The sequence below is a fragment of the Papaver somniferum genome, chromosome 3, assembly GCF_003573695.1.
Source record: "Papaver somniferum cultivar HN1 chromosome 3, ASM357369v1, whole genome shotgun sequence".
In the NCBI taxonomy this organism is placed as follows: domain Eukaryota; kingdom Viridiplantae; phylum Streptophyta; class Magnoliopsida; order Ranunculales; family Papaveraceae; genus Papaver; species Papaver somniferum.
In genome coordinates, this window is record NC_039360.1 from 179,280,465 (window position 1) to 179,296,210 (window position 15,746).

The 15,746-nt window shown below is 36.1% G+C and overlaps 1 protein-coding gene across 1 annotated transcript; it reads left to right on the top strand.

The window, feature by feature from the left end:
- The first annotated feature begins 10,947 nt into the window (after positions 1-10,947).
- Positions 10,948-15,313, top strand: LOC113358170 (cellulose synthase-like protein D5). The gene is made up of 3 exons (XM_026601699.1): positions 10,948-12,049; positions 12,440-13,244; positions 13,349-15,313. Exons 1-3 carry the CDS (start codon positions 11,103-11,105, stop codon positions 15,125-15,127), a joined length of 3,531 nt encoding a protein of 1,176 aa, XP_026457484.1. The 5' UTR covers positions 10,948-11,102; the 3' UTR covers positions 15,128-15,313.
- The last annotated feature ends 433 nt before the right edge of the window (positions 15,314-15,746 follow it).

Sequence of the window (15,746 nt, forward strand, 5' to 3'; positions counted from 1 at the left end):
TTAGTTTCATTTTAATTCCTTCTTCTCTATTTATTTTCTTTAACCATATTTATTTAAATTTTATTTAATTGTTGATTATCTTTATTATTTTTATTGCATAAGAATATTGAGGGGTTATTTAAAATGATCAATTAAATTAACCAATCAATATTTCTTCTACTAGTTTAGGGTTGTGTGATACGTGTAATTGTCATATCAACTCTTTACACAGTAGTAAATCGCAAGAGCCGACAGAGGGATTTTGTTAAGCAATTGTGTGTAAAGATAACACTAGTAAGCAGACCGAGCTTATGCGTCTGATGCTAGGATCAACCTGATTCAGCGAGTGTAAAGCATTCGACTATTTTACACCTTGAGAGCTTATTCTTGGTGGGTTAATTGAATAGAATCTGGTAGTCGAGCGCTTCCGTATCCAGTGGCAGTAGGAATCCGGGAGATAGCATAGCTTATTGATATTCTATGGTTGGTAACAATATAAGTTCAACAAGAAATAAATTTGTATTTAATTAAGCTTCGGTTTAGTGACGGCGAATGATTCCCTAGTCATATTTCTCCATATTATTTTAAATCAATCTTTATTATTTTCTTTTATTAGTTACTTTTATTTGAAATCTAAAAACCTCCTTTTCGGTTACTTTTAACAACTAAAAATTCCCTGCTCTTCGTGGGAACGAACTCCTTGCCATTATATTACCATTTAATTGTGTGGAAAGAAGTAATTAATTTGTTGTGTAAACGACGCGCACCACGTTTAACTCGCCTATCTATTTCTCGAAATATGTGTTGGTAAGCTTTTGCTTTAGCCAAATTCATCTTTACCTAGTGACGATTGTCATGTTATGTTTCAATCACTTTGAAAATTGCTCTGACGAAAAATGGTATGTGAATAACGGCTATATAACGTTCTCTGAGAATGTTTCAATGATTGAAATGAGAGTTTAGATTACATAACCATTGGTAGGATATAAGCATTGTTGTGGAAACACATATATGTATAGAGGAGGGATCCCCTCACACTTTTATTATCACACTATCTCACACGTTGGACGTAATTTTTGCGAATTAAAACCAAAATGTAACGAGTTTGAAGCTAATACTTTGGGGATATATTACTATTACATTGCTCCACTTTCCTACCAAAAATGAGCATATTCCGAGATGTATAACACCATCATCTACTACTTTGAAAATGAGCCGTTGAAAATCTGCTGATTTCTGGCCATCGAAATTAAGACTGGTAGATGGTGAGGTTTTATATTTCAGGATGAGCTTATTTTTGGTAGGCATGTTGATCTTAGTAATTTGAACATATCCTCAAAATATTAGAGTCAAATCCGTTATGGTTTGATTTTTATTCACAAAATAATATCCAATGTGTGAGATAGTGTGATAATAAGAGTGTGAAGGGATCCTTTCTCATATGTATAAGTCCTTATTCCTTGAACCAAAGTTTGCGAACTTTGTTGATAAAGAGAAACGGAATGTGGCGTGAGCCAAGTCCACGAATTCAGTCCGCGAACTGGCGGAAGTTCTCGACCCGAGAATTTCTGCTGGAGTTTGTGAACTCCTTCCGTGAGCTTAAGTCCGCGAACCCAGTCCACGAACTTGAGTATGTTATATCTAAAATTGGTTGTTCTTGAACTCATGTTTATATAAACTAAGGAATGCTTTTGCAAACCGTGGCTGTAAAGTTCATGAACCAATTCAAGTGAATCAAACCGTTTTTGCTTCGATTGTGTCTTGTGTAGTTACATAAGATCTAAGCAATTGAACAACTCTCTAACTAGTTCATTTGGATCATTTGAACTAGTTATGGTGAAGAAGAATATGGTGTATATGAAAGTAATCATATGGCTAACCATTTGGTTAACTATTGTTGAACCAACAAATGTTAATGTTTGGCTACGGAAACCCAAAATTGGACATTTCATTTGTGTGTAACGAGCTAAGTTTTCAATCCGACGGTTGAGAAATATTAACTAAGTTTTCGTCTCATCGTTTGTGATTCCGCAATATCTTTTTTTCGCTGCGTCGATTAAGATTATTGTGAGGTGATTGATAAAACTAGGTTGTTCTTCGGGAATATAAGTCTGGTTTATCAATTGGTTCATGTTCACCTTGATTTATCAAAAGACGGAACAAAACTCGTAGGTATATTCGTGGGAGACGGATTTATCTATTACCGTAGACTTTTCTGTTTGATACAGATTTGTTTATTAAAGTCTTCGACTTTGGGTCGTAGCAACTCTTAGTTGTGGGTGAGATCAGCTAAGGGAATCAAGTACGTAGCATCCTGCTGGGATCAGAGGCGTAGGATCATAATTGTACCTTGGATCAGTGTGAGATTGATTGGGGTTCAACTACAGTCTAGACCGAAGTTATTTTGGAGTGGGCTAGTGTCTGTAGCGGCTTAATACAATGTGTGTTCAATCTGGACTAGGTCCCGGGGTTTTTCTGCATTTGCGGTTTCCTCGTTAAAAAAATTCTGGTGTCTGTGTCATTTCTATTCCACATTTTATTTGTTTATATAATTGAAACATCACAGGTTATGCGTTGTTCAATCAATTAGAATATCCGACCTTTTGGTTGTTGATTTAAATTGATTGACACTTGGATATTGGTCTTTGGTACCATCCAAGTTATCTCTCTTTGATAAAGACTCGCAGATTTCTATTTTCTTGAGTAAAGATCAAATCGAGAGATTGAGATATAAACTCTTTGATATACTTTTTATCTAGATTGAGTTTGACTGTCTAGTTCATTCTATAGAAAGTATATTGGGGTTTGTCCATACAGATTGTTAATCGCATTGTTGGGTGTGGTTATTGTACCCCCGCTTTTTCAACAACCACACCCAATATTTCGTTCGAAAATCTGTATGGACTAACTCCAATATAATTCCAAGAGAATCAACTAGACAGTCATACTTAATCAAGAAAAAATATCCAAGCTTTATATCTCAATTTCTCAATACAATCTGCAATCGAACAGATAGAAATATCTAAGCTTGACTGATATGAGAAATAACTTGGACGGTACCAGAGACCAACGCCCAAGTGTCAATCAATCTATATCAACAACCAAAGGTTGGATTTACCAATTGATTGAATTACGCACAACCTGTGATATTTCAATTGTATAAACAAATATAATGCGGAAAAGAAATAACACGGACACCAGAAGTTTTGTTAACGAGGAAACCGCAAATGCAGAAAAACCCCGGGACCTAGTCCAGTTTTGAACACCACATTGTATTAAGCCGTTGTATACACTAGCCTACTACAAGTTAACTTCGGATTGGAATGTAGTTGAGTGCTTACCAAGTCTCACACCGATTAAGGCATCGTCATGTTCCTTACGTTTCTGAATCTCAGCAGGACTCTACGCACTTGATTCCCTTAGCTGATCTCACCCACAACTAAGATTTGATACGACCCAAATTCGAAGACTTATAAACAAATCTGTCTCCTACAGATAAGTCTATTCTGATAGATAAATCTGTCTCCCACAAGAGTACCTATGAAGTTTTGTTCCGTCTTTTGATGAATCAAGGTGAACTGGAACCAATTGATAATCAAATCTTATATTCCCGAAGAACAGCCTAGAAATATCAATCACCTCATAATAACTTAATTATATGGTAGTAGAAGAAGTTATTGCGGAATCACAAAGAATGAGACGAAGAGCTTTGTGATTACTTTTTATATCTTACCTATCGGAGATAAATCTCGAGCAAATATTAGAGAATATAACACTCAATGTGATAGAACAAGTAAGATCAGAACACACAACTACATAGAAAATAGTTGGGTCTGGATTCAGATCCCAATGAAGTCTTCAAGTCGTTAACCTATAATTGTTTTAGGAAAAACCTAGGTTAAAGGATAATCGACTCTAGTTGCAACTAGTATCACACAGAGTTGTGGGTACTAGGTTTTCCAGTTGTTAGAGTTCTCCCTTATATAGTCTTCAAATCAGGGTTTGATAGCTTAGAAACAAAGCAATCAATATTCACCGTTAAATGAAAACCTAATTTAAGATTCAAGCTAAGTTTGTTTAAAACCATAACAATATCTCTCCACCGTTAGATGGTATTAGCTTGTTACACACAAATGAAATATACTTTCGTTTAGATATGGGTAACCGTACCTAAACGTGTATATTGAGTTGGCTCAATAATAGTTAACCGAAGATGATCAATCAATCATGAAAGATAATCAAATGAATCTAATTGTGTTAGTCATAGATTTTTTCAATTTTTTATATTCTCATAGAAGTATACAAGACACAATTGAAAAAAAATCGGATTTGATTCATGATTGTACAAAGTACGTATACAAGAATCAATTCATGAACATTAAGCCACGGTTTGCAAACTTGGATCCCAGACTTTAACAGTTAAAACCGTTCGTATACTGGTACGCAAACTTGGTTTCCGGACCTGAATCATGCCACAACAATTTGCATATCGGTATGCATAATGTGTTATATCCAGATAAAGGTTAATTGTTCTAAACTCTCATTTCAATCATTGAAACATACTTAGAATACGACAATAGCTGTGTCACACAAACTATTATCTTATAAGTAATTTTCAAGTGATCGAATGATCAATACGAAACATTCTGAGTCGACATCAAATGACTGTCTCACACAAATCGTGTAAGATGTTTCAAGGCAATTTTCACATGATCATGTTTTGACTTATTATATAAATTGTTCCAACTAAACTCGTCAAGAATAATGATGAACGTAGCTAAAGCAAAAAGCTTCCAACACATATTTCGAGAAATAGATAACCGAGTTAAACTCAACTCGAAATATCAAATGTGTATAATGTAAAAGTCTATATAGCTATACGACTTAGTCTCATTAGGAGATAAAATAGAATAAACTTCTGAGTGATAGATAAGTTTTAGTCTCCATATACCTTTTGTCGATGAAGTTCCTCTAAGCTCTCCTCAATATATCTTCGTATTCAGTCGATGAACGCCGTAAAGTCTAAAGCTCAGCTACACATTCTATCCTAATCTGAGACATAGTTATAAATATATTAGAAATCAAGACTTATAGTTTTGATCACCTAAACTTGAAAAACAAGCTTGAGATAGCAACGCTTGCGAGTTCGAACGAGCAGTGCTCTAACAATCTCCCCCTTTGTCAATTTTAGTGACAAAACTATCAACACATATGAATTACAAAATAAATAAACTTTGTAGCTCCTCATCCATCATGCTTGATTTCCTTGGTTCATCATAATTCCTTGAATTCTTCGTCACTCCAAGTACTCCAGTGATTCTGAACGTGTTCAAGTCAGCATCATTGTTGTTGAAGATCTGTAGCCATAACAATAAGAAAATATTTGTTCTCAATTATTGCTATACAGTGTCATAGTATTATTACACAACATCAAAGTTCAATTGTATCACAACTTTTACAATAATACTATGGTGATATGCATCACTACCACTTAGTCAATACTTCATCTCACAATGAAAACCACTCCCCCTTACATAATTGTTGGAGCATTGGTCAGTCGAACTCGCAAGCGTTGCTATCTCAAGCTTGTTGTCAAGTTTAGTTGCAAAAACTATAAGTCTTGATTTTTAGTCTACTTATAGCTAAGTCTTGGATTAGGATAGAAGTGTAGTTGAGCATTAGACTTCACGGTATTCATCGATTGAATACGAAGAACTACTAAGGGGAGCTTATGGAACTTCATCAACAAAAGGTATGTGGAGATTTGAACTCATCCATCACTCAAAAATATATCTACTCTATCTCCTATTTGAGACAAAAGTCGTATATCTATATAGACTTCTATTATACACATTTGATATTTCGAGATGAGTTTAACTCGCTTACATATTTCTCGAAATATGTGTTGGTAAGCTTTCACTTTAACCAAGTTCATCTTATATTCTTGATGAAAATCAAAAGATGATCATGTGAAAATCGACTTGTAACATCTTACATGATTTGTGTGAGACAATCATTTGATGTAGACTCAAAATATTTCGTTATGATCATTCGATCACTTGAAAATTGCTTCGAAGCTAATAGTTTGTGTGAGACAACTATTGTCGTCTTCTAAGAATGTTTCAACGATTGAAATGGGAGTTTAGAACACTTAACCATAAATGGATTATAAGCACAGTATGGGTACTTGCATATGTGTTGATCCAATACCGGAATGTAGTATGCATACCCGTATGCGTACTGGCGAGGTCAGGCAAAGACCGGGATCTAGAGTATGCGTACCTTTACGCGTATTGGCGAAGTTGGTTGAAGTCCGGGTATTTTAGTATGCGTACATGTACGCGTACTGGATTCAACTGAAGCTTGGAAGTGTATGACAGTGTGCGTACCCGTTTGCATACTGGCGAACACAGTCAAAGTCTTGCTACTTAGGTATGCGTACCCGTTTGCATACTTGAGTAGGTTATGTTCTAAAATCGGTTTGTTCATGAACTAATACATTTATATAATAAGGAATGCAATCTTTTGCAAACCGTGGCTATAATGTTCATGAATTGATTCGAGTGAATCAAAATCTATTTTGCTTCAATTGTGTCTTGTATACTTCTATGAGAATATAAACAATTGAACAATTATAGAACTAGTTTCATTTGAGTCATATGAACTAGTTATGGCTAAGATGAATATGGTTGATATGAAAGTGTTCATATGGATAACTTCGGTTAACCATTGTTGAGCCAACAAAGGTGTACACGTTTAGGTACAGTTACTCATATCTAAATGAAGTCACTTTTCATTTGTGTGTAACAAGCTAAGTTTTATCTAACGGTTGACAGATATAAGCTTGAGTCTAGTCAGGTTTTCATCTAACAGTGAATATTGAATGCTTTGTTACCAAGGTAACATTGATTGCAAACCCTGATTTGAAGACTATATAAAAGAGAAATCTAGCAACTGGGAAACTTAATCCACAGACCTCCTGTGTGATAATAGTTGCGACTAGATTCAATTATCCTTTAACCTTAGGTTTTTTTAAAACCCTGTAGGTTAATGACTTGAAGAATTCATTGGGATTGTGAAGCCAGACCCAACTATTTTCTTTGTAGTTGCGTGTTCTGATCTTGCTGTTTTCTATCGTGATTGAGTACTATGTTCTCTAAGATTTTCTCGAGATTTAATCTCTGATAGGAAAGATAAAAAGTAGCCACAAACATCTTTATCTCATCGTTTGTGATTCCACAATATCTTGTTTCGCTACCATACGATTAAGATTAATGTGAGGTGATTGATATTTCTAGGCTGTTCTTCTGGAATATGAGTCTGGTATATCAATTGGTTCATGTTCACCTTGATTTATCAAAAGACGGAACGAAACTCATAGGTATATCTGTGGGAGACAGATTTATCTATTCAATAGACTTTTCTGTGTGAGACAGATTGGTTTATCAAGTCTTCGACTTTGGGTTGTAGCAACTCTTAGTTGTGGGTGAGATCAGCTAAGGGAATCAAGTGCGCAGAATCCGGCGTGGTTCTAGAGGCGTAAGGAACACGACTATACCTTGATCAGTGTGAGATTGGTTAGGGCTCAACTACATTCCATTCCGAAGTTAACTTGGAGTAGGCTAGTATATGTAACAGCTTAATACAATGTGGTGTTCAAATATGGACTAAGTCCTGGGGTTTTTCTGCATTTGCGGCTTTCTCGTTAACAAAACTTTTGTGTCTGTGTTATTTATTTTCCGCATTATATTTGTTTGTATACTCGAAATATCACAGGTTTTGCGTAAGTTCAATCAATTGTGAATCTAACCTTTGATTGTTGATTAAATTGATTGACACTTGGATATTGGTTTTTGATACAGTCCAAGTTATTTCTTATATTCAATCGGGCTCGCAAATTCCTATTTGTTTGATTGCAGATTGAATTGAGAAATAAAGATATAACTCTTGGATATACTTTTCTTAAGATTGAGTCTGATTGTCTAGTTGATTCTCTTGAAAGTATATTGGAGTTAGTCCATACAAAGTGCTAAGAGAAATATTGGGTGTGGTTGTTAGACCCCCGCTTTATCGATAATGATCCATAAACCATATGTATGTAGTGTGAACTACAAAATAATTCTCAAATTGGCAAAGGTACAAAAACTAACGGGATCATAATGAAATTCTCAAAGAGATTATTCATGACCAAAAGATAACATATCAACTTGGTTTTGATGATTTCACATAGTCGAAACTTAGTGTATTCATCAAGGATTTTATAAAGATACATGATAACTCCTACAATATTCCACAGCCACACTCCCCACAAAGATATCATTCCCGAAAGAACAACAAAAGCGACCTTACTTTTACATGAAAAGAAGGATTTCTTTGGACATTAACAAATTACATGAAACATGAATTTGTATCCAGAAAACTCGAATAAATTAACCATAAGAAGACCTTAATTATTAATTTAATCGGAAATGCTCAACATAAGAAAACTTACGGATCCATACAGTACTTTCACATAGAAGTGGATCATGGAAACATCAATACTTCGGAATATTCAAAAGTTCATTCTATCTTTTATCAATATTTGCATAATGACACAATAGATTTAACTTTTGACATATATGAGATACTCATAGTTCATGGACGTAAACACATATATCCCATAAAATATTTTTGCAATATAATAAAAAACCGATACAGATTAATACTGCAAAATCATCTTCCAAATAACTTAGAATTTAAATAAATAAATCTAAAACATTGCAAGTTGAAAATCGTTGGCAACATCTACGTGTAATCACAATATTTGTTATTCCAAACCCTAGTCATCCTTTTTAAAACACTAGAATAAATTCTCATAAGAAGTTTCCTAGACATTGTAGAGCTTTCTTAGAGCATCTACTAAGAATTCCTTCTCATTATTGAAAAACCCATTGAATGGATTATTCAATTCTTCCAGATCTTCAGAAATGTCAGTTAACTCACTAAGTTCTCTTTTTAGTTCACACAAGGTGATATTTGTTAGAGACAACATCTGTTCATAATGAGCAATCTTTTCTAAGGACAAAATGAATTGAGATTTTAAATCATTTCTTTTGTTGATAAAATCCTTCACCATATCCCTAAACTTATTATCATTCTGACAAATAGACAAAAGACAGTTAGAGGAAGAACCTTTTTCATCATTTGTAGACTTCTCATTTTTCTTCCTTGAGGATTGGATTCCTTCACATAGATATTAATTAACTGCTTCTACTGCATGTCTTTTTGTGATACCTCTAGTTACAGGAGCCACGATACTGTATCTTTCAAGGAAAAAAGAGTGAAGGACATTTTGATCACAAATGAGTATAAATAGAGCACCGGGCATCCAAACCCTAAAAGACTTTGAAAAAGTTTTCACGGTTCACGATCGATTATCTATTTTTGATAAGAAAATATTCAGTTGCAAAGCTTAACAATTCGAGGATAAGAAATTGACAACTATTCATGACTTGAGAAACCTTGACGCAATCCTCATATTCTCACCGTCTGTTTTATTTGCTTCATCCACAAAACATCTTCTGGCAGCCCTTATTATACGTTGTAATTTTTGGTAAAATGTTTTTTGTTGTAAAATAACGAGCATAATCTTACTGGCTTCCCTTTTGATGCATGTTGTAACAGAATGAACATTAAAAAAATTTAGCAGAATCCACACCATGAAGAATTGGTGTGTTAGAAAATAAAAAGAAATTATCTAAACCATGGTCAACAACATTTGCTATCCTAATAGCAGCATTAATTGCTCCTTGGCTTATACTCATAGTGTTTTGTTTTTTCTGTGTTCTTCTTATAGGTTTAAGAATTGATTCATAATCCTTATTGATGGTATAGTTTCTATTGTCAATTTCAACACTGTGTTGCAGCCTCTTAGATCACAACTGGATATAAAATGGCTTTTGCAACAAAAGAGAAAGCCGTAGCCTCCTAGCTAGCCTGGTGACTTGCTTATTGAAGTATGGTATTTGATGATGAAGATCCATGGTTTGTTTCTGAATTCCATATAGGTCTGCTAATGAAGACCCACGATTTGTCGCTGCAGAAAAGCAATATAGGTTTGTTGCAGAAGAAAACTACGGTAAGAGGTTTAATACTTAGGTTTTGGTTTGTCACGTAAGTGTTATATACCCCCGTTTCTCTTAACAGAGTTGCTCACGACCGGTTAAGTGTTTTGTGTAAACAGAGTGTCATCCAGATTTAAATGTTAAGACCAATAGAGTTCCGCCAAGTGTCTTCTCCAGGTTTACCAATGCCCAAAGCTCATTCGTGAGAGAAGGGTTCCTCTCACCGTTTTGTTTTAAGAGAAGGTTTTCTCACCATTCAATGTGGGAGCTCACATGACTTAGGGTGTTAAAGGTTTTAATGTTAGATGATCAGACGCTTAAAACTCGACATGTGTGTTCTTTTTATATTAAAAAAATTAAGTTCACCGCACCAAATTGCGCAGTATGTTCAAGTTATAAGCGCATTCCATGTGCAGTTTCAATAATTTGAACATTTGTCGAATTAAAATTTATATTTGAAACGTACCAGGTACTCGCGTCGCGCGTGTATCTTTTTCCTAGTTGCCGTAAAGAAAAATGCCGATTGTAGTATATTCCCACGTAGTTCTCCTCAACAAGATGTTTTCACCATCATGTAAGATAAGATAATTCAAACTGCATTCGTATCCTTCTCCCATAAAAGGCTCTTACTTTTGTCCTTTTCCAGAAAACTTTATCTATCTCATCCAACGGGCACCTATAAAGAACGTACCCCCGATCCAAATTTCAAATTTTCACAATCACATCAAGATTTTTCGACCGTTACAAATTCAAGCTTTCTTTCTCAGTATTTTATTACTTTTTTCTTCACGTACTCCCAAAATGATCTAATTCAAAATTTCAAATCTGACCGTTGCAGGTCTCTATTTTGACTTCACTTCTTTATTATTTTCCCCAACAATCATCTTAAAATCATCTTCTTCCATCAGGATCTTATAATTTCATATTAAACTACTCATATTTTCTTCATCTCTCTTCTCTCTCTCTCCTTTACTGTAATCTTTCTTTTGAGTTCTTTTTAGCAAAAATTACAGAAAAAACATGGTTCAAATGGCTACTTCTTCTTCTTCATCTCCGGTGAAGATTACAGTTTCTTCAGAGGGTAAAGTTAATGGGTTTCGAAATTTAGGGTTAACAAGTCCAATTAGACGTGTTTCTTTGTCTAACAATCAAAATTCTCCACTTAGTAATAACAGAGGAGGAAACAGAACATCAAGTGGTGGAAGATATTCGAATTCTGTAACTAAAGATGAGATTCAAGAAGAATCCGGTTCTGAATTTGTTAGTTATACAGTTCATATTCCACCAACCCCAGATCATCAAATCGGTTTATCTTCTTATCAAACTAGTTTCCCACAGGAAGAACGGAAAGTATTTGATGAAAAGCGTGAGAGAGGTTTTATCTCCAGTACTTTGTTTACAGGCGGGTTTAATTCTGTTACTAGAAGTCACGTAATTGATACTTCAGTTGATGATTCTGAAGCGGTGGTTAAAACCTTACAAGGCACGATTTGTAGAATGAATGGTTGTGATGGGAAAGCTATTCAAAGAGATTCAAAGATTCCATGTGAATGTGGTTTCAAGATTTGTAAAGAATGTTATGTGGAATGTCTTGATAGTGGTAAAGGACAGTGTCCTGGTTGTAAAGAACCATACAGAGAAGTTGGTTATGAAGATGAAGAAACTGATTCAGGTTCTGAACAGGAAGATGATGAACCTCGTCCTTTACGTTCTGTGAAAGATTTTAAAACTGATAATAGGTTTTCAATTGTGAGATCGTTTAAAGCTCCACAAAATACCGAGTTTGATCATAGCAGATGGCTTTTTGAGACCAAAGGGACTTATGGATATGGTAATGCTGTTTGGCCTAAAGATGGGTATGTTAATGGATCAACAGTGAACGAGTTTGAGTATCCTTTCAGAGAAAAAAGTAGCCGTCCTTTAACTAGGAAAGTTGGGGTTTCTGCTGCCATTATCAGTCCTTACAGGTAATTTCTCCCTTTGGTACTGTTCTTTTTGTTAATTATCAAGCCCGTGAAGTTTAATTATCATCTGTATTATGTGATCTTGATTATTTGAGTAGAATATGTTCAATATACAATGGATAATATGTCCCTGCATGTACTGATTTAGTTCGTTTAGTTCATCAAGATTGGCTAGCTTAGTAGGTATTAGGTACTGATAGAGTGTAACTCATTGTCTACTTTATACAATAGCTTAGCACAATATATTGCTATTAGAAAACGTATAATGTTTTCCTGTGATAGCTGATTTGTCTCCACTTTACTTATTTTTGGTTAATTTGGTAGTTGCCAGTGAAGGAGAAGTTGAAGCTTGCTATTGTATGTGTAGTAACATCTTTTTTGCTTGTACTACAGGTTGCTTATGCTTGTCCGTTTCATTGCACTAGGGTTCTTCCTTACATGGAGAATTAAACATCCTAACCATGAGGCTATGTGGTTATGGGGAATGTCAATTACTTGTGAACTTTGGTTTGCACTATCATGGCTTCTTGATCAGCTTCCAAAACTCTGCCCTGTCAACAGAGTTACTGATCTCAATGTACTAAAAGATCGTTTTGAATCCCCGAGTTTAAGCAACCCGAAGGGAAGATCGGATCTTCCTGGTATAGATGTTTTCGTTTCTACAGCTGACCCAGAGAAGGAGCCTCCTTTAGTCACTGCCAACACCATTCTTTCAATTTTGGCTGTTGAGTATCCGGTGGAGAAAATTGCTTGTTATCTATCTGATGATGGAGGAGCACTTCTAACATTTGAAGCTCTAGCTGAAACTGCAAGTTTTGCTAGAATATGGGTTCCTTTTTGCAGAAAACACAAGATAGAGCCAAGAAATCCAGAGGCCTACTTTGGACAGAAGCGAGATTTTCTAAAGAACAAAGTTCGGCTTGATTTTGTTAGAGAAAGGAGACAAGTGAAGAGAGAGTACGATGAATTTAAAGTAAGGGTTAATTCGTTGCCTGAGTCGATAAGGAGACGATCAGATGCTTATAACACTCAAGAAGAGCTAAGAGCAAAGAAGAAACAGGTGGAATTGGGTGATAATCTTTCTGATCCTATCAAGGTTCCAAAGGCTACATGGATGTCAGATGGATCGCATTGGCCAGGTACATGGCCTTCTGCTGAGACAGATCACTCGAGAGGGGATCATGCCGGTATAATTCAGGTATAGTACCACTTGTAGTTTTCTGTTAGTTAATTTGTTTCATCATTCAGTATGATTTGATGTCATAGATACTCGGATTTCTAAGTTGTTCCTTTTCTCTGTAGGCAATGCTAGCACCACCAAATTCTGAACCAGTAATGGGTTGTGAAGCAGATGAAGAGAACTTAATCAACACAGTGGATGTTGATATCAGGTTGCCAATGTTGGTGTATGTATCTAGAGAGAAAAGACCAGGTTATGATCATAACAAAAAAGCTGGGGCCATGAATGCTCTAGTTCGAACCAGTGCAATCATGTCTAATGGTCCATTTATTCTCAACCTAGACTGCGATCACTATATCTACAACTCTTTGGCTCTAAGAGAAGGAATGTGCTTCATGTTAGATAGGGGTGGTGATAGAATTTGCTACGTTCAATTTCCTCAAAGATTTGAAGGTGTTGATCCTAGTGATAGATACGCAAACCACAACACAGTTTTCTTTGATGTGAGCATGAGAGCACTGGATGGGTTGCAGGGTCCAATGTATGTCGGAACGGGCTGCATTTTTCGAAGAATCGCTCTGTATGGTTTCAGTCCTCCTAGGGCTACAGAACACCATGGATGGCTTGGTTCAAGGAAAATTAAATTGTTTCTCAGAAATTCCAAGAAAGCGAAGAGGGAGAATGAAACAGTTGTGGCAATTAATGGAGAACATAATGAGGTTGATGATGATGCAGAAATTGAATCTCAACTTCTTCCTAGGAGGTTTGGGAACTCTACTAGTCTAGTGGCCACTATCCCAGTTGCAGAATATGGAGGAAGGCTGATTGAAGAACTTCTAGGAAGGGGTAAACAAGGTAGGCTAGCTGGTTCGCTTGCAGTGCCTCGTGAGCCATTAGATGCTGCAACAGTTGCAGAGGCCATTAGTGTCATATCTTGCTTCTACGAAGACAGGACAGAATGGGGTCGAAGAGTAGGTTGGATATATGGCTCAGTTACGGAAGATGTTGTTACGGGCTATAGGATGCATAACAGAGGATGGAGATCAGTATACTGTGTTACCAAAAGGGATGCCTTCCGCGGGTCAGCTCCAATCAACCTAACTGACCGACTCCATCAAGTACTGAGATGGGCTACTGGTTCTGTTGAGATCTTTTTCTCCCGAAATAATGCACTCTTTGCAAGTCGTAGAATGAAATTTCTGCAGAGGATTGCATACTTCAATGTCGGAATGTACCCTTTTACATCAGGCTTCCTTATCATTTACTGCATCCTACCTGCAGTTTCTCTTTTCACAGGTCAGTTCATAGTGCAGTCCCTCAGTGTGACCTTCCTTCTGTTCTTGTTGATCATTACAGTTACTCTATGCTTGCTTGCCATCCTTGAGATCAAATGGTCTGGTATCACACTAGAGGAATGGTGGCGAAATGAACAGTTCTGGTTGATTGGTGGTACGAGTGCCCACCCGGCTGCTGTCTTACAAGGGCTATTGAAAGTAATAGCTGGTGTTGATATCTCATTTACATTGACATCAAAATCCTCCACGCCTGAAGACGGAGATGATGAGTTTGCTGAGCTGTATGTAGTTAGGTGGAGTTACTTGATGGTTCCCCCAATCACAATTATGATGCTGAACATGATTGCAATTGCTGTTGGAGTGGCAAGGACAATGTACAGTCCATACCCACAATGGAGCAAGCTTCTTGGAGGCGTGTTTTTCAGTTTCTGGGTATTGAGTCATTTATACCCATTTGCCAAGGGATTGATGGGACGAAGAGGGAAGATTCCTACCATAGTATTTGTTTGGTCTGGATTGCTTTCGATCATTATTTCACTGCTGTGGGTTTACATTAGCCCTCCTTCTGGTATTCAGGGTGGGCTCGGGAAGTTTGAGTTCCCTTGATAACATGGATATTCTCAGTTAACCCCAATACCACTACTAGTACTATTAGAGGCATATATAGCGAAAAAATCGAAGCTTCTCAGCTTCATATCTAATCTTTTTTCATTTTGGATTTAGGCTTGTATTGCAATATATATAGTCTGTAACAAGTATTCTTGTTAATCTTCAATTGTTACTACTTTTTCATATTAAACTGTACCTAAAAGTATGTTTGAAGGTAACAGTATATTTGAAGGTATGATTTATAGTGAAGTTTATTTGCAAAGAAACGGAATATTAACAGAATCGTATTCAAGCCTATCGCCGAAGTGGCTGCAAACTTGCTGTGACAGACTGAATTTTGTTTCGGGAAGACCATTTCATTGCATGAGAATACAGAGTATGAGATGTTGCAGTGGATATGGAACAAAATGAAAAAAGCTCTTGTTTCAATCCCCAAGCGGTTAGGCTAGACTGCAGGTTGTGTAGTATTATTTTGTAGTCATAAAGTTTCGCACAAGGATTGAATGGACGATAAAAATGTTGTGTATGTCAAAATCTGGAGCCAGCATCGATATCATATCAACCATATATGCATCTTAATGGTTGAGAGGGGAATGATTCTAGCATTGAGATTAGT

What these genes read in the sequence shown, in the direction of transcription:
- LOC113358170 (XM_026601699.1), top strand. Translation starts at nt 11,103, where the DNA reads ATGGTTCAAATGGCTACTTCTTCTTCTTCATCTCCGGTGAAGATTACA. An exon ending in GCCATTATCAGTCCTTACAG is followed by an intron (nt 12,050 to 12,439) that starts GTAATTTCTCCC and finishes CTTGTACTACAG; the next exon opens with GTTGCTTATGCTTGTCCGTT. An exon ending in ATCATGCCGGTATAATTCAG is followed by an intron (nt 13,245 to 13,348) that starts GTATAGTACCAC and finishes TTTTCTCTGTAG; the next exon opens with GCAATGCTAGCACCACCAAA.